Here is a 24,772-nt window from a genome sequence, read left to right as displayed (position 1 = left end):
GACTTGAAGTTATAGGTTATGGACACAGCAGCTTTTCTGCTACATATTGCATCTCTCCTACTCATAGCCCCCAATGGCCCCTTTTGCTGGGAACTCTCCTGTCTCCTCTTGAGCCCCTCACATTGCTCCCAGCTCAGCACATGCCCTGCTGGCAGTGGGGCACGATGGGCTGCCTTACCTTTCTGCATGCACCTCATCATTCCATTGGCTTCCTGGGGTGTGTTATTATAAGGAGTGATTCATCATTCTCCATATGAGTGCTACATACCAGTCATGATTTTACATGCCTCTGTGATGCCTCATATGAAAGGCTCTATTTATTTATTTCTCTCTCCAGTGGTTCACAGGCGGAGAATAAATCCATAGCATTATTGAGACAATACTGACAGTACAAGAGGAGACCACGGGATGTTCCCAGCAAGAGCTAGCAAATAGTGGCTATCTGTAAGTCCATACAGCAGCAAAAGGATTCAAGTGAAGCTGTTTTAAATATGCTATTTTGGTGGAGTGGTAAAATGCTTGTATTGACTGGGATGGCAAAGAGGAAAGGGAGGACCCATGGGGGTAAGAGTGGGACTGAGATGCATTAGCAGCACTGCTGAGGGAAAACATTGTCTTCGAGACATCTCAAATTCCCATTTCCAGTCTGTCTGGGTGCATTTAGAGAGAAACACATTTCCTCAACCACACACCAAGTGTGAGGCTTTTGCTTTGGGCTCCTTTGAGGAAACCGTCCTCATTCACCACCCAGAGCTGTGTCTGCTCCCATTCCCCAAAGGGCCATGAGACCTCGAATGCCTATGAGTACATCCAGAACAAGATGCTTGCATGGCTTGGAGGACACTCCATGTCTTTTTGGGCATAAACGTCATGTGTTTTATCAGTTGGGGTGTGAGGGGAAGTTGATTCCCAAGAAGCAGAGATTTCAGCCCACATGAGACACACAGGCACTGCTGTGCTGCACAGCCTGGCTCAGGTTAATGGAATCACCACCAGAGCTGCTCACGGGATGCAGTGCCTTTTGCACTGACGTCACCACTCCTCATTTGCACTGACGTCACCCCAAGGTGGCGGTGGCCAAAATCCATCATTACCTGGCAGCTGCTGGGTAAAAGAAGCCAGGGCTCCTTGAGCAATGCAAAAAGGGGCAGATTGCACCAGGATTGGAATCAGAGAAGGGAATAGGAAATAGACTGGGAGAAACTGACCACTGGGCAGGGACAGTGGAGGGGTGTGGGGACATTTCTCTGCAGAGCAAACAGGGGAGAAGCAGCTGGAGAAGGGGTAACAGAAGGAGACCAAGAGGAGTTCAACTGAGCAGTTCGTCTTTATTATAGGAAAATGAACACTGAACGAGACTGAAAAACAGTACATTGAAGAGTGTGAAGAGATAGCCCTGTGCAGCAGGAGGGGTATTTGTCACGGTGTGTCTTGGAGGTCTGTGTGGTTGGAAAAGAACCTGGGCATTTGCTGTCAGGAGGAAAAGGAACAGGAACCTCCAGGAGAACCTACAGCCCCACTGGGTCTCTATGGAGGCCAGAGGGACCTCCAGGGTGGGATCCAAGAGACAGCTCATGAGCTGAGGGAGCAATAAAATTCCAGTGGGAGGCTTTGTCAGTGTGGGTTTCTTGCCTCTCTGATGGCATCATTTGATCCAGCCATCCTCAGAGCTGCCTGCCACCTGTGATGCAACAGGGCCAGCATTTCCTTGTCCCTTTCACTGCAGTTTATTCAGAACAGGATTAAACACATTGGTCGGGGCAAGGTGGGGAGGTCTCAGCACTGTCACATCTGGTCTGTGGGCAGCAGGCATCTGCAGCTAGCTGACATTGCTCCTCAGCCCAGCACATTGTGCCAGCCCTAAAAATGTGCCTTGAAAGAGGAAATAAAATCTTCACAGGTTTTCCTCTCCAGCTGCTAAAACACCGAGCAGGGGGTAACGCTCCTATATCACCTGCAGAAATGCAGATGATCTCATCTGCCAAAACACATAAAAGACATTCCTCACGCAAAGTAAAGCTGGCTGTTGTAATTTCTTTCTCCTTCACACAAAGAGGGAATACAGATTGCGGATGGTGCTGCATTTAAAAGGAATCTCTTGTTTTCTGAGCAGATAATTAGCCACGTAAAATGTTTGTTAACAATCATTAAAAAGGTGGAAATCCTGCTGTCAAGCATGGTTATATTTGACCTCTATTATTTTGTTCTTTCGTGTGAGCAAAAGGTGCCCTAAAAGGCAAGAGGATGTGCACTGTGACCTCTATTTCCCCAGACATCATTCCACTGTTCAGCAATAAGAAAGCTCATGATCTTCCAAAGTCCCATGAGATGCAGACCCCAATCTGGGCTGCTCAAGGCCTTCTCCCTGCAGCTCCCACCTGGAGCTCAGCACCGCGGCACCGACCTTTCCACAGCCCCTTATGCACAGCCCCGTGCAGACACAGAGCAGGGGCTGATCTGTGTTCCTTCCATCCTTGTGGGTCACAGCTTGCTGCTTTTCCCTCTCACCTGTTGCCTGGTCTGATGTGTTTTCATTCCAAGATCTTTGGGAGAAAGATTTCCTTACAAATACAGACGTTCATTGCAATAGGGTTCCTAAGCTTTAGTGAGGTCTTTCAATGCTAATGTAATAAAAATATAGCGTTTATTTATGAAGGCCTCTTTCCAAAGATATGGTGGAAGAAATAAGTTTTAACCTACTTCTGATCCTCAGAGAGAGAAAGCACTTTGATTCTCTCCTTTCCAGACAAATAGCATTGCATTATTTGCTTCTGATTTTATTAGCTGTAAAACACTTCCTATTTTTATTTTCACATGCCAATGACTTTGTTTGGTACGGACACAGCTGAGAAAGAGCTGGTTTTTCAAGTGCAAATCATGTTAATAGAAGCCCAGTTCTTTCCACTCCGTGCACAGGAACATAACTGTAAGAAAAAGAGAGCTGATACCCAACAAATATTTTCTTACTGCATTTTCTGCATCACCTCCAAGGCCATATTCTCCCTTCTGAATTACTGAAGTGGAGTGGCAATGGTTGCTTCAGCACTTCTGGCACCATCTCTTCACATCAGGAGAATTTATTTGTACGGTGTAGTGAAACAATATGGTCAGGCAATGAAATCCAAAGTGATAAAGTGTGTGAAATCCCCCACTAATTTTTTTATGATACTGTTGCTAGCATTTCTTCACTATTTGTGATGACAGCTGACGTCTTTGCATCAGAGTGCCTGTCCTGGCTGCTTGCTATCAGCACAGGACAAGCAGCAGCAAGCAGTCAAATTGCTGCTGCATCGCAATGGCTCTGCTGTTACTTTGGGAGATGAAGCTGCAGAGGATAGCCTCCCCATCAGGGAGCTGCTCTGCCTGTTGGGCAAGATGTTGTGCAGCTGGTTGTCCCCAGTGGAAATCGTTTGTCTTAAAAGTTGATCTGAGTTAAAATATGTTATATTTTCCACATGTTCTTCTCTTCTTTCCCTGTCTGGATTTTTGAGCTGGTGGTGGGAGTGCTTAGAAGAAAGTTGTTTTTTTTTTTTCTGTCATTAATGTGCCTGGTTCGTGAAGACCTTTTAAGAGTCTTTTAATGCAGAGGAGGAAATGAGGTGCACTTCCTGAGCAGAATCATAAGGAAGTGTTCTCACTGGAGACAGTGTTCAGAGGTGGGTGCTGGCAAGACTTCAAGTGTCCACCCTTGTTCTTAGTGCCAGGGTCTCCCTGGGCCCTCTTGCTCATGGTAGGTGTAGCAGAGCGTCCTTTCCTTGCAGGCTCCATTGGGCTCTGGTAGGAGAACAGCTCTGGGACTGAGGAACGGGTTGTCCCTTCAGACAGAGAGAAGTTAAAGAGAGAGATCATTCTTTGGTGGTATTTGCTCTTCATTTCCTTGGCTGATCTGTAGAGGTTCCCAACAAAACAATAGCATATAGGGTTGAGGCTGGAATTGTTCAGGCCAAGCCACTGGGCGAAAGGTCTGAGCTGCAGGATCCAAGGAGAAGGAGTCACATCCTGCAAAGACTTGGGGATGTTGAAATCGATCCAGATGTCCATCAGGTAGACGGGCAGCCAGGAGATGGCAAACAGCAGGACCAGGGCCACCACCATCTGGGCTACCTTCTTGCGAATCTTCAGCCTGGAGGCTGGCAGCGAGCGGTTCAGGGCACTGCTCTCCTTCAGCTGGCTGCTGCGGCTCCACAGCCGGCGTACTGTCAGGAAGCAGATGACCATGTTGAACAGGACCGGCAGGCAGTAAAGGGCACAGAAAAGCAGAAAGTTATAGGCTTGCTTGAGCCTCTCCTGAGGCCAAATCTCCCTGCAGATGGAGAACACCAGGGGCAAGCCCTCCACTACCCCAATCTCATCCCGTCTGTTCATGAAGATGAGGGGCATGCATATTCCTGAGGACAGCAACCACACTACCAGGATGGCACTGAGGATCCTCTTCTGGGTGAAGAAGGAGCGGGCATTGAGTGGGTTGTGCACACTGTAGTACCGGTTCACGCTGATGACGGTCAGGCTGAGAACGCTGGCAGAGACGGAAACAGCCTGGATGAAGGGCACAGCCCGGCAGAGGAAGTCCCCATACACCCAGGCTTTGTAGATGAGGTTGCCCACGGTGATGGGCATGCAGACACACACCACCATGAGGTCACACACCGCTAGGTTGATGAGGAGGCTGCGGGTGGCACTCAGGCTGGACACCCGGCTCCGGCGCTTCCGCGTCAGCACCCTGATGGACATGATGTTCCCCACAAAGCCCACCACGAAGGACACGAGGTACATGGCAGTCAGGCTGATGGTGATGGGCTCCTTGGCGAAGAGGAACAGCATCTCCTCCAGCTCTTCCCAGCCCAGCTCCTGGCTTCCATTCCAGAACCCACCCTGGGTCTGGTTCTCCTCCTGCCACAATTGGAGCAGGCTGGGGGGAATACCGGGAGTGGAGGGAGAGGAATTCATGGCTGAGCCTCCCCGGGGGCTAACAGGGCAGAGCCTGCCACGCTGCTCTGAGCGCTCCGGCCATGTCTACCTGGGACCACGCCTGCAAGAGAGGGTGAATAGAAAAGGGATGAGAGCGAGCCTCGATATTTTCTTTTCCCAGGGAAACTGCCTGTCGGAAATGGCTTCTCGGTAACTTAGTTGAGCCGCGGATACGAGCGGGTGGCCCGGGAAGCGCAGCGCGCCTCTGCGGGCACCGGCTCCTTGCTTGGCCGCAGGGAGACGGGACGAGAACGGAGGGCACAGCATCCCCTCGGGGAGCAGCCCCAGCCACACCGATACTCCCCCGTCCTCCCGGCAAAGTTGCATGCCCCGCGCTACCGGCCCCGAACACGGGCTGTCCCCGCTAAACCGCGATTCTCCCGGTTCCCCCCTCCCGGTTCTGCCCCGGTCCCACGTCGCGGCGCGGCGGCACTCACCGGGCGTAGGGCGGGCAGCGGCGGGCCGGGATCCTCCCGCTCTGCCGGCCGTTCCGCCGTGTGCTGGCAGCGTAGGACCCGCGGGCTCACACACACACACTCACACTCGCTCCAGCGGCACCGCGCTCCCTGCGCCCACCCCGCGCACGGCGGCACTCGCGTCCCTCTGCGCTGACACGCACACACGGAGCCCTGCACACGCACGAAGCACACGCAACCCTCCTTCAGCCCGTCCTGCAAGCCGCAACACCCCCACCTCCCTCCCTCACACTTCTGCGTTGTTGCACACCACCGTGCGTGCAGACCACTCTGCAGACTCCTCATCCGTCACATGCGCTCCCAGCACACACGTAGGTTTATAGATCCCCTTATACACTTATACAGACACTCTACATGCACGCTGTGCACCCTAACCTTGCCACACTTGCCGCATGCACCTTTCTACAGGTGCCTCACAACCCTCTTCGGGCATACAACCTCTGCACACACATATTACCTTGCACACCCCTCCCCGCACACCTCCTCCTTTTGCACTCCCCGGTCACGCTCTCCCTGCTAACCCTTTGCACTCCCTCTTTGCACCCACAAGCGCGCATCCTGCACACCCCCGTTTTCACCGACACCTCCATGTCCTCTGCCGGGATTGCTGGCTGGGTCCGAGCTGTTCCAGGCCGTGCCGTCCCGGCTCACGCCCGGCCAAGCAATGCAGCGCCGTGCTCATTTTCTCCGAGCCGAGCCGAGCGCTGCCAGCCGCTCCTCCCGCCGGGCTCCCCGTGCCCGGGCCGTGGTGCTGAAGGACAGCTCCGCCGAGGGGGCGCCGGGCACGGACCGCCTCCCCTGGGCCTTCTCCTCTCCCGCTGTTCCCCGGCCTTCACAAAATCATGGAATCAGAGCAGTGCACCCAGGCACTTCTGCACCGACCTCCAGCATAAGATCAAATCCACTGGGCTCCTTTTGCGCCTTCCCACAGAAGCCGACAGCCTGCGGTCAACACCGTATCCGTGTGTTGGTAGGAACCCACTTGATCAACGAAGAAACACAGCTTTGTGTCTTTTCTCTTACACTGCAGGAATGGGACAAACGTTCCGTAGGAAATGTCACTTAAAAAAGTTGAAGGGCTAGGTTGGGGAACAAAGTTAGTTTGTTAAATGAAGCTTTAGACTTGGGGGTAATCAGGTGATGCCAGTGAATCACTGAAGAAAATTTGACAAGAGGAACCAATACTTCAACCTGAGGAGTTTATTCTGTATTTTCTTTCATTGCTTTCTCTAAGAGAGAGCACGGTGACAAACGCAGGCTGAGTGGAAGCTTTTTGTCACTGAGTGGTGAATGTCCTTTATTTCGCTGGGAAATTCTCCATCCATTTTAGTCTATTTATGTGAATGAAGAAAGTAAATATTTTTGGTCATCCTGACGTGAAGTGAAAGGAAGATCAGCAGTGGAACAACTCTGGGCAGAGGAATGTGATCGGCATATAAAGCTCTTCTGCATTAGAATGCATTTGCTTTAGGCATGTGACTGTTTATTCCCTTATAGTTTTATGTATGTGTATTTATAGATCTTCAGAGACAAACAACTTCTATAAACTAATTACAGTGTGTTGCCCAGAGCACAGGGTACACATTATTCTATGCAGAGAATTGTCCAGATACTCACATGGATACCTAAAATCTGCTGCAATTTCGCAGCTGCTCCACAACCAAATTGATCTATTGCAAACAGGCAACAATAGAGGCCAGGTCGAAGCTAGCAATTGGAAACCTCCATGCACCCGACTCCTTGCCAGCCACTGCTCAGCCTTCTAAAGCAGATTTGTCATTACATGCAGAAAACAACAGAATGGAGGTGTTTAAGTCAACAGTTTTAGAAGGGTATTAACAAACTGCAAGAGAAGAGAGCAAAGAAAGGTACCAGGACTCTTTAAACCTCTTTTGTTAAGGTTATTGCTTTGCAATTGTTCAGTCTAATAAATGAGGGTAACATTATCATTTTTTCCCCATGCGCTTTATTTGTAACCTGCATGATTCACTGCTAAGGAACCTCTAGGCCAGATTACTAAGTTAATCAGTGGTTCAATATAATTAGGATAAATCTGCTTTTGCATCCATTGGCACAGCTCACAAGGGCCAAGTCACCTCTAACAACAAATCACAAATCTATATACTGTATACAGCAGTTAGAAAGGACAAGGTCATTAGTTATAACAAGTTCATTAACTACAGCAAGTTCAAAGTCACCAAATAGCTCAAGATGGGAAATCTCCAGCAAAAACTCTTTTCACACTGGTTCCCCTCTTACAGCGTGGCTTTAGAGTAAAAGCTAAAGGAGGCCCACTGGAAACAGAAGCCATCCTTCACCAGCAAGGGCAACGGACTGGACTGTGATCCTACAGCAGTGTGCATCAGAAATAACCTGCTGGTCTCACCGGAGTTACAGCTGTGAAGATCTGACCTGAGAGGAGCAGTGAGTCAGCCACTCTGGGGCTTTGCCAGAATCTCAGAAAAACTCACAGCAGCTCCCAGGCCTGGCACGTCTGCCCACAAAACCTGCTCTGCTCACTCCATGTCACAGTCCCAGAGTGGGGTAAATTTAGCATAGCTGTCTCAGCACAAACCTCCCTGCTCCCACTGCAGCAAGAGCAGGAGCTGGGCTGTTGTGTTCTGACTGTTCCAGGCCCAAGAACTGGTATACATTAGAGAAATCCTGAGGCTTTTCTAGCTTGTACTGGTGACCAGATGGACTGGCTCCTTGTGAGCATGAAAATGGAGAAATTTCACAGCAGCTTGTGTACCTTCCCCTTGTAAAACTTTCTCCCTGCTAAGTACAGGGGAGGTGTTTTGGCAGCTGGGCCGCTGGCTTGGAGAAAAGACAGTGAGCTGGGAAATGCTAACGCCAGTGAAATTGATCCCCTTTGGTTTTACTGGAAGGAGCTGGTCAGATTGCTCATGAAAAGCACTGGATAACACCCAGAGTGGTTCATCACTGCCTCTGAATCCTCCCGTCCCTCCACTCTTTGGCACAGAGCTGGGAGGGCTATGGGGAAAGGAAGCTTGGGAGCCTTTTCACCTGCCCATACTGCATACACTCCTTGCTGCCACCCATGGGCCACTGCCACCCAGGAGTCCCATGCATCTCTAATGCTTGATATGCACGGCATGCTGAAACCTGTCTCTGTGCCTCTTGTACCATCAGGGCAAAGCAGCAGCGTTATTGTTTGCTACTGTATATTGGACAAAAAATCGTCCATCCTCCTCTGGGACACTTTCTTCCAACAAGAAAACTCACCATATCCCCAGCACTGTCAGTTTTCACAGAATCACAGAATCTGGGGGACATGTGAGCTGAGATTGCCACTCCCCCTGCTGGTGGCAGAGCTTTGGGCCTTGCAGAGCTGCTCTGGCACTGCGATTTTGGTGGGCACACAAGGACTTTTCAGGCACCGTGGCCCACGTCCTCAGCATCACTCCGATGTGGAGCTCACTGATGTCAGCATGTTGAAGTGGGTGTAGAGACAGGAAGAGATAAGAGGCCGATGCAGTGCACCAAGACGAGGCACAAAAGATGTCAAGTGCACTTCAGAGTATTAGAAACTACTATTGCAAAACAAATAAGAACAACTGGGAATTGATGGTTATTGTTTATAATTAGTCCAAGGAGAGAGGAAACCTTTCTTCTCTCATTGTTCTTCCCCTCTCTATCAAAGAATGAAGTGTATAAACTATTTCTAGGGTCCTTTTGAGGATTTTAAATGAGGAATGTGTGCGTTTTTCTGCCTGGGAATATTCACTGCTGTCTGTTTTCATAAACAGATACGTGCCAACTTCTTTATCTTCTTTCTTTGTTATTGGAAGCCTCTTAGATTGAGTGCTTCAGAAATGTAGTGGCTGAAATGAAAAGATAATTTTGTACAGAAGAATTTGTCTGATATGATGGGCGCTCACTCAAGAACAATGAAACACCATTTTGGGATAAGTGTGATTGAAAATCCATCTTTCTGATATCTTTGCTTTTGGTTCATACAGAAGGACAGGCAAGCAGCAGACTGGGGAGTACAGGGTTGAATGTACCCCTGATGGGACCCTGTTTAAAATACAGCCCTGTCTCATTAAAAGGAGAGTCGATGAACAGAGATAAGAGATTTGAGGCACTGCACAGGCTGCCCAAAGCAGTGGTGATGCCCCATCCCTGCAAACACCCAAGGTCAGGGGATGGGATCTGAGCAGTGATGGAGCTGTGGGTGTCCCTGTGCATTGCAAGGGGTGGGACCAGATGGCCTTTAGGGGTCCATTAAAGCTCAAATGATTCTGTGACTGCACAGCAAAGTGGTTTCTAGGAGAGATCAGTGCTTTGGATCCCTAGTTCATAGCCCAGGGAATTTTCTCTCTGCTCACATGTGGTGTGGAGGTCTCTTTCTTTTGCTCAGAAGAGGCAAGATCAATCCTTAGGAAAAATCAGGATCAGACTGAAAGCAAGGCCCAAATTAAGCAGATTTGGCTAACTGTGGAAACCGGCTGGTCTGATCAGGTTTGTGAGTCTCCATTTCAGCCTGTTTTGGTCAAAGCAGTTTGCCAGTGCAGTTGCTGAGAGGATAGGCAGATAAAACCATATCATAGCAGAGGCTGCTGAGGCAGTCTTTCCTTACACATGAGTGCTGCCAGAGCTGCACAAAAACATTGCTTTCCCAGTGCTCAGTAACTGGCTGCAACAAGATAAGAAAGAGGTCTTTACATGACAGAGCTTTCTTGGCTCCATCAGCTGATTGCCAGCTGGGGGAAATCTGACAAAGGCTTTAAATTTGCCACAGTTTGCCTTTCCCAGCTGCAGCTGCTTGCAGAAGCAGAGGAAAAACGTGTGGGAGCCGGAAGGAAAGGCACTGAGAAAAGCACTTGCAGGGCCCACAGCTGCCAGCAGAGCAGGTAAAGGTTTTAGAGAACACAATAGCAGGGAGCTTGTCTGTCTGTGCATGAAGATTCACTCTTGGCTGATGAGGCTGGGATCAGGTTGTAGTGAGATTTGGAGCTTGAGTGCTTTTGCAACAAGGGCTTGGCCATCAGGTGGTGTGCGTGATAATAAGCTATCCTCTCTTTTGTGCTCTTGGCTAGAAAGCTCTTAGGGTTCCTGCCGTGTGGATTGAGAGGGAGATCAACTGGGAAGCAGGGAGAGGTGACATTGTGGCTCTGAATCCTCTCCAGCATGTTCTGCGTAATGTTCTGACAAGGTAAGAAAAAAAAAATATATCTGTGAGCTTCTATTTATCTTGGGCAGCCTTTTTAGAGGAATATCACAACTAGAGTCATACAAAATCAGTCAGAGGCTCGGAGCGTTTGTTAAGCTCTGTCAGGATCAGCTGCATACTTCTTTTTCTCTCTAGTAATAATGCATAACCTTTCATTGTGCAGTGACTCATCTGGAACGACTCGGGCAATCGCTGCTCCCTCAGCACCACTGACCACGTTTGTCTCTCTGGTTCCAGCGTGTGCTCACAGCACAAGATGACTTCAGGAAATGAATTATGACAGTAGATGGAGTTTAGTGCAGAGGCTGAGGTCAGGAGGTGAAATAGCTGCACCTCAGTCTTACTCCCATTCTACAAAACCAGCGATCTCATGTGCAATAAATCACACAGCAATCGCTGAACCTTGCTTAGGAGAGGAAGGGGAAGAATGAAGGGGTGCTTGTGGCTCTTTGGCCATTGTTTAGGATGGAGCAGGAAGTAAAGAAGTTGAAGAAATACTGATTAGCAGCTGAGACTGTAGCAATGATGCCTATGTACAGGGTGAATGGAAAACTCATTAAGCTCAGCTTATTAAGACAAGGGGCTGGCTTGTCTGTGCAACCTAGGCTGTGTTGCAGATCATAGAGGGATTCAGCATAGAGTTTGTTACTGTATTAAGGCAAACTCTCATATGTCACAGAAAGTTCCAGCCAAGCTAAGACATAAACTACATAGATAGGTCATGAGCTGCAGAGTGAGAGCACTTGCCTGGAGGCAAATGCACCTGGTCACTCCCTTTTCCTCCCTGCTCTTTTCCCACCACATGCCTTGATTTCTTCACCTCTATAAAGGTGTTATGACACTTCTTTCTTTTTCTAGTTTGAAGCTGCAAAGTGCTCTGTGAGACCCAGCCAGGCAGCACAGGTTGAGATGGGGGCAGGGAAAGCTGCCTGATCTCCATTGGCTTGTGTGCTCTGGGCAAGTCAGAGCTTTGGCTGGCTGTATTCTTGCAGCTTGAAGGCATAACATGATAGATTATGTTCAGCTCCAGCAAGAGGGTCTTGAACAGACTGCAGAACAGGAAGGTCAGCAAATTCATACGTAGGGTTAATTTCTGTCACTCTTTTCTTATGCAGCAGAGGTATACAAGAACTCATCTGTCAAGCAAAGCAGCACCATCAGCTTCCAATGCTTCAACCTCTACAGCAGATCCTTTCTTTCAGAAAATAATCCCTTTGCAGCCTGCATTTAATGTCTGCAACTTGATACCTGCCGCTATGCATGCAAGATCAGAGCTGAGATGGGCTCCTGTCTGAGCTGGCTCTGGATGGAGGTGGTGCAAGTTAGTGACTTCATAAAGCTCCTTTTAAATGCAGTAAAAGAAGCATTTCTCCTTTTCTGCAGAGGCTCCTTTTCAGCTGCATAGTGCCTCAGAGTTCTCTCTCCCAGTTAGAACAGAGCTGCTATTCCTCCTTTCTTCTTGTTCTGTTTATTTGTTTATTATGGACTCTTCAGGGAAGTTGAACCTTCCCTTCTGGCAGACATCTATGACTCCTGAACATTCAAGGAGTTTGACAGCCCACGTGTTGAGTAAGCGCTCTCTTAGGTAAGGGCTCAGAGACGTGAAGGAGAAAGTCGTGGCTTTTAAGTTCTGCTCTTGCTGGTGGCTGTATTGTGTGGCAATGTGCTGGGAGAACTGACGCCCTGGGGAGGTGAGAAGTGAGGTGCTGTAGATGTGGGTTGGTCATTGAGCTGCATCACAGCACGACTGCATTGAATCAGTGGCAAGGAGCAATGCCTCACACAGCTCTGCCTCCTTCAGGGGATGTTCGTGGAAGCACTGAAATGGCAGAAAACTCATCTGTCACCTAAACAGTTCCCAATGGCCCTTCTGCCTCTCTTCACCAGAACTGCCCTCCAGCCATGGCTGCATAGCTAAACCACCAACATCAAAGTGTTTTGTGATGTTTTTTGTTTTTTGTTTTTGTAGAAAGGTGGACATTAAGTCAGAAAGCAAATGGGAAGCAGATGCAACCTGCACAGCTTTTTCCCTTTTAATTCTTTTCTAGACATCTTTCTTGCTGTACTGGCACTCTGCCTCATCTCTGGGCAGGACCAAGTGTTTGCTATTCGTGTGTCTCTTGCTAAGGTTGGCAGAGACAGCATCACTCAGCCTGATGTGTCCAGGCTGCTGCCCTGCTGATAGAATGTGACTGTCATTGACGTGGGAGCCTTTTGCTTGCTGGCCCATGAGGAAATCACTGGTGCTGCTGCCAGGGTGTGTGATGACTGCCAGCGGTGTCAGCAGAACTGAGGAGTGCTTGCTAATTGTGCACCATCAGATGCTCCACAAGAGATCTGCAGCCCTGAGATGCTGCCAGAGGAGACCTTGGCCCTGGGAGTTCTGGCAGAGCTCAAGCACGAGGGATTATGAGCCTGTTTTCCCTCCTATTGATCTGGGACAAGCCAGAGCAGTTCACTGAGCTCTGCAAATCCAGCCCAAATAAGGAACACAAGTGGGAATGGGAGAGCTCCTCTGCGGGGTCACCACCTCTCCTAGCTTTGCCTCCTGAGGGGCATTGCTCCCTGCTGGCCTTCCCTGGTTGGTGTAAGCAGTAAGGGCAGCATCTTCTGCTTTATAAGCAGAACCGATAAGACAGTCCCCATCCCCTCCTGCAGTACCTTCTATCTCTGGAAGCATTTCAACCTGGCTCCTGTGCTGGTTGGCCCCAACTGCCTGGGCAGTTAAATGTTCATCTCAAGGTTCAAAAGGACCTTTCCAAGCTGGGCAAGAGTGCCTCCATCAGTTCCCTCTACAGTCCCAGGCTCCAGGATGTGAATAGGAAAGCTGACTGAGATGTGGAAGGAGCATGAGCTGCTTCTCTCTGATCAGCTCAGCACCAGCATACACTGCCTCTGTGTGGTGGTGATGTGTCAACTCCCTCCTGAGAGTTTAATTGATCATCTTAATAGAGTGGCTTCATTTTTTCCCTGGAGTTTCTCCTTCAGGGGCAGATGAGGGTGAGAGAGTTAGAGAACATTTCTCCTAACCAGCCCAAAGCTTTCCTTGCAGAGATGCTCTGTAGCTCCCTAGAACCACATTGCTCCAAAGACCCTTTTACCCTTGGGACTGTTTTGGCTAGAGGAGGCAGCAGATAAAAGCCTAAGTAAAAAGCCCTGCAGGAGTGCTGTGGATGTGTCAGGAGGGATTGGGCTTGCTCAGTGTGGGTGCACCAGCTGTGGGGAAGGTGCTCGCAGATGTGGCACAATCCCTGCTGCTGCTTGATTTGGTGTGGCATCTCTTGATTTGTTTGTACTTGAAATATTTTTGCCCTGTTTGTCCGAGGTCTTTTGTCCTCGCTTCTGGGGAGAAAAATGAAATTGTGGTGTATTACTGCAGCAGTGGCTGTAAATGGATTTTGTAGCTATGTAGGTACAAAGTATTAGCCTCATAAATTGTTTCATCACTTTTCCTCTGTGAAAAATAATCTGTCTATCAACCTCCAAACAGGCATGAATAAAAAGAACAATTTCTTTCAAATGCAGTTCAGCATTATCAGAAGTATGACACAGAGATCCCAACAGGACTATTTTTGCCTGCGCTTGTGTCTGCCTTGCTGAAGGGATGACTGGAGGAGTGAAGTGCGTGGAGCCCTTGAGCGGCATCACAACTACAATATAAGCCAGATGCTGGCAACTGTTTTGCCTCAGTGGTGATGGATTTATTCCAAAGGAGATCTCACCATCTCCAAGCTCTCCCAACTTGCCACCGAGACAGTTGTCATTTCCAAATGATAATTTCTGCTCTCTTTGGGGGGAAGAGGTACTGTTTGAGACTATTTTGAGTTCCCATTGCATTCTCCACCGTGAGAACAGGCCCAGTTCCAGTTGGTGTTTTTTATGGTCTGGAAGAAAATGATAAGCGTTTCAGCAGACTCATAAATGTCAGCTTTGTGGCATCCTGTGTTGTGGTTGGCTACGCGGTCACCTCTTCTTTGTTAAGTCCTTGAGACTATAAACAGAGGAAAGAGTTGGGAATGGCCAATTTAAGCTCTGAGAAGTCTGGAGTGCAACTATGGCCTTTGGTGATCCCATCCAAAGGCGAGGATGGGTCAGGGCTGTTTTGTTAGCAAGTGTCATCGTCCTGAAGGAAAGGACTGCAAGGCGGGACCGTCTGTGTTATTGCTTGCCATCAGGAATGTGGTCTGTCTTACGTCTGAGAAACAAAGGAGTGATTTGGGGGCAGCTGTAATTGCGTTTTTGGAGCGAGTTCCTGTTCAGATTTAACACCGTGACATTATGCTTCTAATGTGTGCAATTAAAACAGTAAAAATAACATCATCTTTGCCTGCAGTGGCTTGGTCAAGGAATCAGACATATTTTCCTTTTCAAGGAAGAGGCAACTGCAAAGAGAACAGAGTGTAAGGCAGAAGGATGTGTATGAAGGGCAACTGAAAAAGAGGAGGAAATGAAAGCAGGCAGGGCAAAGAGAAAAGTCAGAACACCTACAGGGAAAGTGGCAGTTTGTTCATTCTGAACTCATGGGCTTCTAGATGCTGGCTTCTGAAGATGTCCTTTTGTTTTTGGAGTCCAGCTGCATCTCTGTTGCATGCTGAAGGGCCTATGTTCCTTTATGTGTCCTGATGAGCTTTACCCTTTTCTGACCCACTACACCAACTCCCAGGCTCTGTCTAGCAAGGCTGGAGCTGGCAGGACACAGGCTGAGCAAACATCTCTGTGGAATGTATCTTCTGGAAATATCTTGCAATTTGCCTACAAAGACAGGACTTCATTAGCCCTCAGAGCTAAAGGGCAGTGCTTTCCCAGTGCAGAGTAAAGCAACCCCCAACCTGTGTCCTCCTGCCCCACAACTGGCTGTTGCTAGTACCTATTTCACACCTATAGGTTTGCAGGGAACAAACAACAGTTGATCTGCCCAGTGAGGGATGTTTCAGCAGGGATTCCCTTGTTGGATTTTATTGGCAAATACAGTGGCATTTTAACCCAGCTCCTGCAGTGAGCTGTTCCTTTCCATTGGTAACATCCACACACATCGCATCCATCGCCATGCAGCCAGCTGAGGACTAGCACTAATTTGCATCCCACTCCAGGGCAAATACAATTTCTAGGGCAGCATTAAAATATCCAGGCTATTCAAGGCAGATTTTGATGTGAAGCAGTGATCTGTCAGTCTCTCTAGCAGCAAAGATAAGAGCATTGTGCACTTCAGGGCACAGGGGCAGAAGGTCTTCAGTGATGTGGCTACAAGTTAACAGCATGGCTGGGTGCTGCTGTAGTGCTGTGGCATGCAATGGCTGTGGCCATCATTTCCACTGCAAGGATGTGCTGCAGCTATCTGGCTGGCTGATGATGGGTGGAGATGTGGAGGAAGAGGCCCCCATCTGGATCAGGAAATTAAGGAGGAGTGGCTGGTGAGGCTATCCCAACTTTCTTTGCTAGTAAAGGCCTCGTTTGGTGATTTCCACCGAAGAAATTTCAATATCATTAAGAATCTGCAGCTTGGTGATGGATGAAAGCTGTTTTTGGCGATGCTTGTACTGCAGGATTTTGTTTTCATCAATGAAAATGTGGAAATAATCCTGGTCAGAATAGATTTCAACCTGAAAGAGAGGCTGTGTTACATTCACCAGGTGGACACATCCTCCCCAGACCTCACTGTTGTCACATCGGTGAGCGCTCAGATCTGGGAATGTGCATCCAAACCCTCCCCCAGCTGACATGTGAACAGGTCATCTCTCCTTTGGGCAAAAGAAAAGAATAATAGAGGTTTTTGCTTTGTGATAGCAGAAACTGGTGACAGTGCAAAGCTTAAACTGATGAGAAAAGCACCAGGGATTATTGCTGGAGCTGTGCGCATCTGCGCCAGAGCTGGCTATAAATCAGCAGCAAAGTAGCAGGGACAAAAGAAATACTGACAGGAGGCAGATTCAGAAAGGGGACCTCACTGGGTACAGTGCTGGCTGGAAAGGTGAAGGCAGATCCTTGAGGACCACCCCAGTATTGGCTGGGATGCTCCTGCCCCACCCAAGGACATCCATGGTGTGACCCGGGGCTACCTGGAAGGGTTCCTTGGCTTCGAAGGGGAAGGTTTTGTTCACCTCCTCCTTCCCCCAGTGGTTGGCCAGGAAGGAGTTGCAAACAATTCTGGAGCTGGCGAAGCGGGGGTTGAAGTGGAAAGCGATCTGATCTCCGGGATGACTGAGGAAATTAATTTCAAACCTATAAGAGCGAGAGAAAGGGATGCACAAGGGCCATGGAGCAGCACTGCTGTCCCAAGGGAGCTGTGAGCACGGCTGTACTCACATGCTGGTGCTGGAGCTGGTTTCACCCTTGACCACGACGCTCCAGCCGGGACACATCCCCTCTGGGTACAAAGCCTCGAACTGCCGCCAGGAGGTGATGGCAAAACAGGGCACGGTGGGGAACAGCACATCACAGCCCATCCCCAGCCACTGCTCCACGTCTCTGTTCCTCTTCTCCTCCGTCCCCCTTCCCACACGCTCTCTGCTCCAGCCTTTTTCTTGCTCTGAGCCTCAGGATGTTCCCCTTCTTCTCGGGATTTTCTTTTGTATTTGCCACCCCGCTCTCTACAGAAGACCTCAGGGCAGAAATCCTGCCTGGCACAAAGGCAACTGCTCCTTCTCCCTGCCTGGACAGTGTGAAATCTGTGAAATCCTCGGTGATGCTTTGAAGCAGCACGTGAAAGGCAGGGACTGACAAAGGAGCAGAGTAATGTGGCATCCAGCCCATCCCTATCAGTGTTACACGGATGACATCCCAAGATCTCCTTTCTGATTCCATTCCACCAGCTCCCCTCCCATTTTCAATGTTAAATGTGCATAGAACAAGCTAGAAAATGTTCCTTGTTGAATAATTCATAGTTTTATTAAATAACTCATTTTAATAAGAAGGGCTTGCCATTTCATCCCACTTTTTTTTTTAGCACTCTTTATGATCTTGCATTTCTGAGCATTGCCCTTCCCAAACTCATTGGGAAAAAATCTCTCCAGCTTTGGCAGCCCCTTTCCCAGCTCTCCCTTCCCATGGCTCAGTTCTTTCACACCCCTTCCCTTTCTCTGTTACCATTTCCCATTTCCAGTGCATTTTTGGGATGTGCAGGTTAAGCACATCACCAGCACTTACCCGCAATGCCATCCTGCTCTCCTGCTCTGTGCAGCAGATGTGGTTGTGCAGTCGGGGTGGGGGAGTCTATATAGGGCTGTCAGCCAGGGATTAGCAGAGGCAGCAGCCTGAGGTCACTTTTTAGTGCTGGGTGATGGGGAGCAGCAAATCCTGCTCCCCAGGCAGGGTCAGCCCACTCAGGCGTGCAAAGCTCATTCAGCCCCACTCATCCACTGAGCATCCCGGGCGGTGATGTGATGGAGGCAGGGTGGGAGCAATGGGGCACAAAACAAGAATGTGGGCTCCTGAAGGTGGAGGAGATAACAGCAGCTCTTTCTGCTGCAAAGTCTGTACAATCTTTTTTTTAATGTTTTCCTTTTATTTTTTTATTTTTTTTCTCACAGCCTGTATGGGGCCAGCAGGTTTGGGATGCCACTGTGCTGAGCTCAGAGCGGTTCCCTTCCCTGCTGGAAACAAAGTAGGAATCTGGGGATGAGAGAGCTTTTGTCAGATGTTTCCTGGTGTGGAAAGGCACCAAGAAACAGGTTGTGATGAAATGAAAGTTGATGTATACTAGAGATGGGAGTTTGCATCAGCATTTGTTAATGTATAGTTGGGCAAAGCTATGCCAGGGAAGGGTTGCTGTGCACCCATTTTCACAGGGTCAGTGCACCAAAAGAACGTTCTGGCCAACCCTTTGTGCCTGGGAGGCCTTGATTCTCCCTGGATGGTCCTACAGGAATCCCTGGCTTCTGTGGTTGAAAACTTCTTGTGCTATGGGCCATGGTGCTGATGTTATTTAATGTTTGCTTTGTTTCCAGCAGCTAAGCAGAATGAGAGCTGCTATCCCAGGCCCTGGCGCCCTTGGCAGATGACTTAAAACTCAATCCAACATGCATCTAAGCCAAGAGCCTCTCCTGGGGCTGTAAAACCAAATCCCAGGATGGGTTTTGCCCCTTTGGTCTCCTGCAAAAGCAAAGTGCTCGTGGTGAGGAAATGTGCTGGGAGCACTGGAGCAGAACTCTGTGCTTCAGATGGCAGTGCTGGGAAGTGCTGAGGGACATGGTTTGGTGTCACAGTGGGGATGGGTTGGATTTGGATTTGGCAATCTTAGAGTTCTTTTCCAATCATGATTCTATTCTATGATTCAGTGAAGGTACTGAGGAGACAAAGGATGCTGTGCAGAGAGGAAGAAGCAGGGCTCCTTTCTGTGCCAGTGCCCACCTCACCCCTGCAGCACAGACACCAGCATGAGTCACAGTTTCTGGAGAAGCTGCTGGAAGTGCTGGTTTTGTCTCGTGAAACCATGCACTGCCCACAGATCTGCAGCTGTCCTGGCAGGGCGATGTCCAGCTGGGCCGGGTGAGAGTTCCCAGTGCAGCTGCTGAAGCCACCAGCAGCAGCAAGTGCTGAGCTCACTGCCCTGCTGCTAACAGTGGTGCTTAGCCAAGCAGTGCTGGAGTTGTGACTTTTCTGCAGGGCTGCCCTGCAGGAACACAAAAAGCAGCATAAATATTTTTTGGAGAGGTGGGTGAACTCTTGAGGGTGGAAAAGGTTCTGACTGCTCTGCTTTTGGGGATAGCAACTATGGAGATGCTCAGTGCTCCCAAAATCCAGTTTGACTCCTTTTGGTGAGAGCAGTAAAAGCTTTGGGAAAGGTGCAAACACAGCAAATTGTGCCCAAATAGGGGCTGGTTGTACAGGTGTGCCTTGTTTGCCTTCTGCCTGTTGTGCCATTCCTTGGGAGCCATCATCACCTCTGCTTAACAAGGAGGAAGGGAGTGGGAACACGTCTAAAGTCAGCTGTTGGAGGTGGGCGGTTGGCTCTCAGTGGCATTGCTTTTCCCAGGCATGCTGACTGCGTGCTGCTGGCTTACAGCAAAGAAAAACACGGCACAGAAAATGAGCTGATGGTCTGACAGCTTGGTTAGCTGCAGGGGCTCTTCGTTAGCGTGACACTTTGGTGATTATCAAATCTCTTATTAGCAGACCTGCTCACGCATTTGTCAGCCATTTGGTTGTACAACAGGCAGTGTTTGCACCTATCCCTAAGCCGTTACAATCCTTGTCCTGCTCTCGGTCATTTGTCCCCAGGCTCTTCTCCTGCTGTTCATGGAGTGACAGAAGTGCTCAGCGAGGAGCCCAACACTGATGCTTCCCACGGGGATTTTCACACAGATCTCCCCTGTGAGAAACTGCTTCTCTGCAAGTGCGGTTGCGTTCATTAGTCTGTAGAGGTCTCCAAACACACAGGATGCATTTGCAGGACCCCAGAGCATTCCTTGCATCTACATCCTACAAACCAATTTTCCTGTGTTCTTGCGACCGCTCTGCACGTGATTCTTTGGCTTCTGATACCTGCTTGTATTTTACTGTGAGCTCTTGTAGGAATGTGGTGTCCATCCCACAATTAACTCAGTTGTGCCCCGACATTAGGCATACTCCCCCTGCAGTGCTGCATGCTGTTCTGTATTTACTTTGTCCTGCCAGCCAGAAACTTCAGCACGCTGTCCTGGCTGTGTCCACACCTCTTACAGTGCTGTGTGTGCCCTTGGATGCTGTTGCCCTATGCCCTATTAATATCTGACCCTTTATGTACTCATGCATATATATATATATATATATAGCAGCTGGGAAACCTCAGTGATACACACCTACTGGTGGCTTACAGATCAGCCCACATGCTCAAAATACACCAATGAGGCACTGGGCTGGTGCATGCAGGGTTGCTTTGGGTACCTGGTGCTGGGCTGCAGCCAGAGCCACGCTCCTGTGCCCCATTGCTGCTCAGGGATGGAGAAACTTGAGAGCCACCCCTGGTAACTCCCTTGGGATTATTAGCACAGGAGCCTCTAGGCCTGAAGCCTTAAAGAACTAGCAATATTTAACCTAGGAATTGTGTGTTTTTTGGTTTGGGGGGTGCAGGCTTGGCCATATTTGCTCCACCAACTCAGTAATGTCTCATGTCTCCTTTTTCGTTTCTTATTCTGTCCAACGAACCAGCAACCGTGTCAGGGCTGGGTTTTTGTCCTCCCTGTGCTGGCTGCCGTGGAGTTGGGGACAACTGTGTTTTGAGCATCCCCACCCTACTGCCTGCTTTACAGCCTCTGCTAACCGCTGTTTCTGCTCTCTCCACGTTGCAATTTGTAGGACCTGCCAGAAGAGGGCTGGAGACTCCGGGCAGTTCGCTCAGACGACTGATAACCATCAGACGAACGGCGCGGTGCACGAGTCTGATGCCAGCGCAGCCTGATGCAACACCTCTGTGCCTCCGCTCCGGGATGTGCTCTGCTCTGCAGCCCGCACCTCGCCATGCAGCTCCTTAAAGAGACCGCTGCCACTCTGAAAGCGCTCTGCAGAGCGAGCTCAGCCTAAAAAAACTCAGGAGGAAAGAAAAACATCACACCCTGCAGGGCGGCAAGAGACATGGGAAAGCTCACACCCACCGGCACACGCTGCCTGTGCCCGGCCCTGTGAAGTGTCAGCTCCAGCACGGCCCTAACGAGCTGCTGAGGCGTTGGGTCCCACCCTGTGTCTGTTTATCCGTGCCTTGGCGCAGTGGCAGCGTGTCCCGTGGTCCTCCTGTCTGGGGAAAGGGAAGTGGTGCTGCTCCTCCAGTGTGCCTGCAGCTCTTGGTTATGAGCTCCTGTTGGCAGGCATGTGAACGATGGCACAAATCTCTGCCTCTGTGCATGGCAGTGCCACTCCTCTCTGGGCCGGGCATTGCAGGAGTGCAGCTGAGGCCAAGGCCTGCTGCTCCCTGCTCCCTCATTGGGACTTTCCTCCAAGCAGCTTTGAGGAGTGGGGATGAAAGGCGGCACGGTGGAAGCACGAAGCTCGCCTGGTTTATTTTATTTATATCTGGCGTCTGCTTGAAAGGAAGCCAGCACTATCAGCTCCAGCACCACCGGGTTAAATGAGTAAATGAAAGAGGAGTTTTGCGTATATTCTGGAGCTCACGTTTGCTCTTATATGGGCATTCCACCAGGCGCTGCTTGCTGGTACCTTGCTGCTTCTAGTGTGGGACATTCAGGCTCCAACAGTGAGCCAGGGACCTGTCTATGTGTGACAAGCAGGAGGCAACAGAGGGTGGATGAGCTCAGGCTACAGCCACCTCCATTCCCCTGGCCAGGGCTGGCTGCATGCTCTGGCCCTGCTGCAGTCAGGGCATGGCTGTTCTGTCAAAAAGCAAGGCTTGGTGCAGGGTGTTGTTTACCACCCAGGATTCCTTGAGCCAATATTTGATCATCCATAAGTATTTGCCCTGCTGTGTTTGCTGGTACCTGATTTATCCCTTCCAACCTCCTCAGGGAAACACCTGCCTCCTTCTCCTCAGGATGGATGGGGAGAGGCAGCGCTGGTGCAGAGCCCCTGTGGTCCCCAGTGTCAGAGTGTGGGTGCTGTGTGTGGCCCTCATGGGATCTCTGACTCATGGCTAAAGTGATGACAGAGCTCTGGGATGGAGAGGGGAGAAATGTGAGCCCTCCATTCTCCACTCCTGTCTGGATGTGGAGAATTTCTGCTTCCTGGGGATGCAGTCAGGTTTGGCAAAGCCCATTCCATCCCCTGCAGCCTCATCAAAAAGTACTGTCAATCCAGAAGCACTTCCCAGGTGAGGTGAGGCTTTGAGGGCCAGGTTTCCTTGGTCTAAGTCACTCTGATTTGGTGCTGAGTGATTTACTGCCCTAAAATGCTGGGGAAGGGGGCCCAACTGTGGGGGGGCTGCAGTTTGGCCGCGGGCTTTCACTCCCACAAGTAACAGCACAACAGTCTCTTGCTAATGCTCCCCCTGCAAGCCCCATGCCAGCTCCTTGGACAGGGACCCACGTGGCAACAGGCCTGAGCACGGCACAGGCAGCCACATATCATCAAAGGCTGCATTCCTCCCCGGGAGCTGTGCGTGGGATGGAGCTGCAGTCGTGCGCCTGCAGCTGCTGTTGGGGAGGAGGAAGAGGAGGGGGAAGCCCAGGGCTGGGTGGAAGGAGGGAGCTGACCTGCGAGGTTTGAGTATACATCAGACACAGGTGCATCTATTGAGCTGGAGCTCTGGAAGCTCTTGGCAGGTTCCGTGTGGATGGTTTGGGTGTGGGAGCATTGGGAGGTGTGGAGCCCACCAGCTCTTTTCAAGGGTTGTTGGCACAAGGAAATCACAGTGGCATGCAGGGATCACACAGGCCTTCCCATGTTCATGTCTGAAACCCTGACAACAACTATCCTAGAGGCTGCATCCATCCCAGCCCCTGGAGTGATGGGGGAATGATACACAGGAGATGAGTGTACAAAAGGGCATTTTTGGCTTGGCAGGCCTGAAAGGAATCGATACCAGCAAGACTCCAGACGACGATCAGCCTGACCACCAAGTCAGCAAAGCCTGAGCTTGGAGTCTTGGTCCTCCCCACATGAGCTGTGACCTCTGCTGCATGGGGCTGGCATCTGGGTGTTGCAGCAAGCTGCGAGGCAGCAGGGGGGAGGATGCCGCTTTCTGCTATTTTGGAGAGCAGGGAGGAAGAGGAAGGGCTGCTGACAAAGACTGAAACTTGAAACATGACGATGGTGACAAAAAAATCTTCTCCCATTTGGGGAACCAAGTGTATTTGTTTCCTGATGTGATCAGGATAGCTCAAACTGAGAGAAGCACGTTTGTGTTATTGACTTGCAACATCTCAAGTTGGGTGGATTTTGGGGATGGAGCAAAGTCTACCAGTCTCCCTCCCTCCAGACCCACACAGGGGCTGGGAGACCCCTTCAGCCAAACACCTAAACCTTAAGCCTGAATCCTTTCCCTCTTTTCCCCCAGCAGCCCTTAGCTGTGCCACCATGCAGTGCTTGCTATCAGCACCAGCTGCCTGGTGGTAGCACCTCAGAACCCAGGCTGCACCAGGTTAAGCCAAGAAGGTGGCAGCTGGTGGCACCACATTTTCCTCCCCTCTAGCCCTGTTTGCTGTTGCTCATCCTGCTGCTCACCCTGATCTCCCTCGGGAGTTCTGCTTCCCTCTGCCCCTTCCCGCAGAAAGACTCTCTGACTCTCCTCCAGCTCTTCATCTGCAGAGAGCAAAGTTGTTCTTGAGATGAACAATAAGACAGTCAGTGCCCCAGGGAACCTGTGGTCAAGGCAAGGAGATGCCATGTCATTTGGTTTCTTCTTTATTTTCATATTGGCTTTTATAGCTGCAGATGGGCTCCAGCCACAAATCCAGCTCCCAGTGCCTTGGGTGGAGGCTGCTGATTCAGTCCCTCTCTATTTCTGGTGATGGGCTTATATATAATTTATTCCTATGTAGTTACAGATATAGCTGTGCAGAGCATGAGAATTTCAGTGGGGACGTGAAGGGTGGTTTATGAGTGAACCATCAGTGTGTGTGAGAGGAACAGCCGTAAACTGGTAACAAGGGCACAGTGCTGGGAGATGCTTCATGCCCTGTGAAGGGGTTCATCCAGGGAAGGCTGAGGCTCACCGCAGACATACCCACATCCTGACTGCAGTGTTCCTGCTCATAGAGCTGAGCTGGGGAGTGGAGCTGAAGGTCCATCAGCTTGGAGCTCAGGAGAGCTGAGGATGTATCTGCAGCTCTTCCTTGTGCTGTGCTCGGCTGCACTCCCACCAAGGCTGATAGTGAGTTTCCAACCCCATGCAGGGACCAAGCATGCAGAGAGATGTCCATCATTCATGGCTGGGGCATAGCTCCCATGGATGGGATGGAAAAGGGGCTGCAGGGTTCCAACCCCAATCTCCACAAATGATCTGGGATAGCTCTGATCTGCCTGAGCACTTAATCAATCCTATTTTGTACACGATGCAGAGTGTAGCCTGGGCAGAGGTTACCATACCATGACTCTGCTCCTCACACCCTCTGCTTTCCCTCCTTCTCCTTCTGATCCAACTGCTGGGAGAAATCCCTTTTTATTTTCTTTTTTTTTTCTTTTCTCTCTTTTCTGGAGTTTTTAACCAAACTCCAAAACATCTGGAACAGCTCATGGAGCTGGAAGAGGATTGTAGCGCTGAGAGTGG

The 24,772-nt window shown here is 50.0% G+C and overlaps 2 protein-coding genes across 2 annotated transcripts; both read right to left on the bottom strand.

The window, feature by feature from the left end:
* Positions 1 to 3,618: 3,618 nt before the first annotated feature.
* On the bottom strand, positions 3,619 to 4,947 carry LOC128078965 (galanin receptor type 1-like). The gene has a single exon (XM_052679751.1). The coding sequence runs from the start codon at positions 4,945 to 4,947 to the stop codon at positions 3,619 to 3,621; it is 1,329 nt and encodes a 442-aa protein (XP_052535711.1).
* Positions 4,948 to 15,635: 10,688 nt separating this feature from the next.
* Positions 15,636 to 17,783, bottom strand: GRIFIN (galectin-related inter-fiber protein). Its single transcript, XM_052679754.1, has 3 exons — positions 16,945 to 17,783; positions 16,698 to 16,860; positions 15,636 to 16,241 (listed from the first exon to the last, which is right to left on the bottom strand). Exons 1-3 carry the CDS (start codon positions 17,082 to 17,084, stop codon positions 16,077 to 16,079), a joined length of 468 nt encoding a protein of 155 aa, XP_052535714.1. The 5' UTR covers positions 17,085 to 17,783; the 3' UTR covers positions 15,636 to 16,076.
* Positions 17,784 to 24,772: the final 6,989 nt, after the last annotated feature.

The sequence above is a fragment of the Tympanuchus pallidicinctus genome, unplaced genomic scaffold (assembly GCF_026119805.1).
Source record: "Tympanuchus pallidicinctus isolate F22 unplaced genomic scaffold, pur_lepc_1.0 scaffold18, whole genome shotgun sequence".
In the NCBI taxonomy this organism is placed as follows: domain Eukaryota; kingdom Metazoa; phylum Chordata; class Aves; order Galliformes; family Phasianidae; genus Tympanuchus; species Tympanuchus pallidicinctus.
Note: the sequence above shows the minus strand (reverse complement) of the source record. Positions and strands in the feature narration are given on the sequence as shown.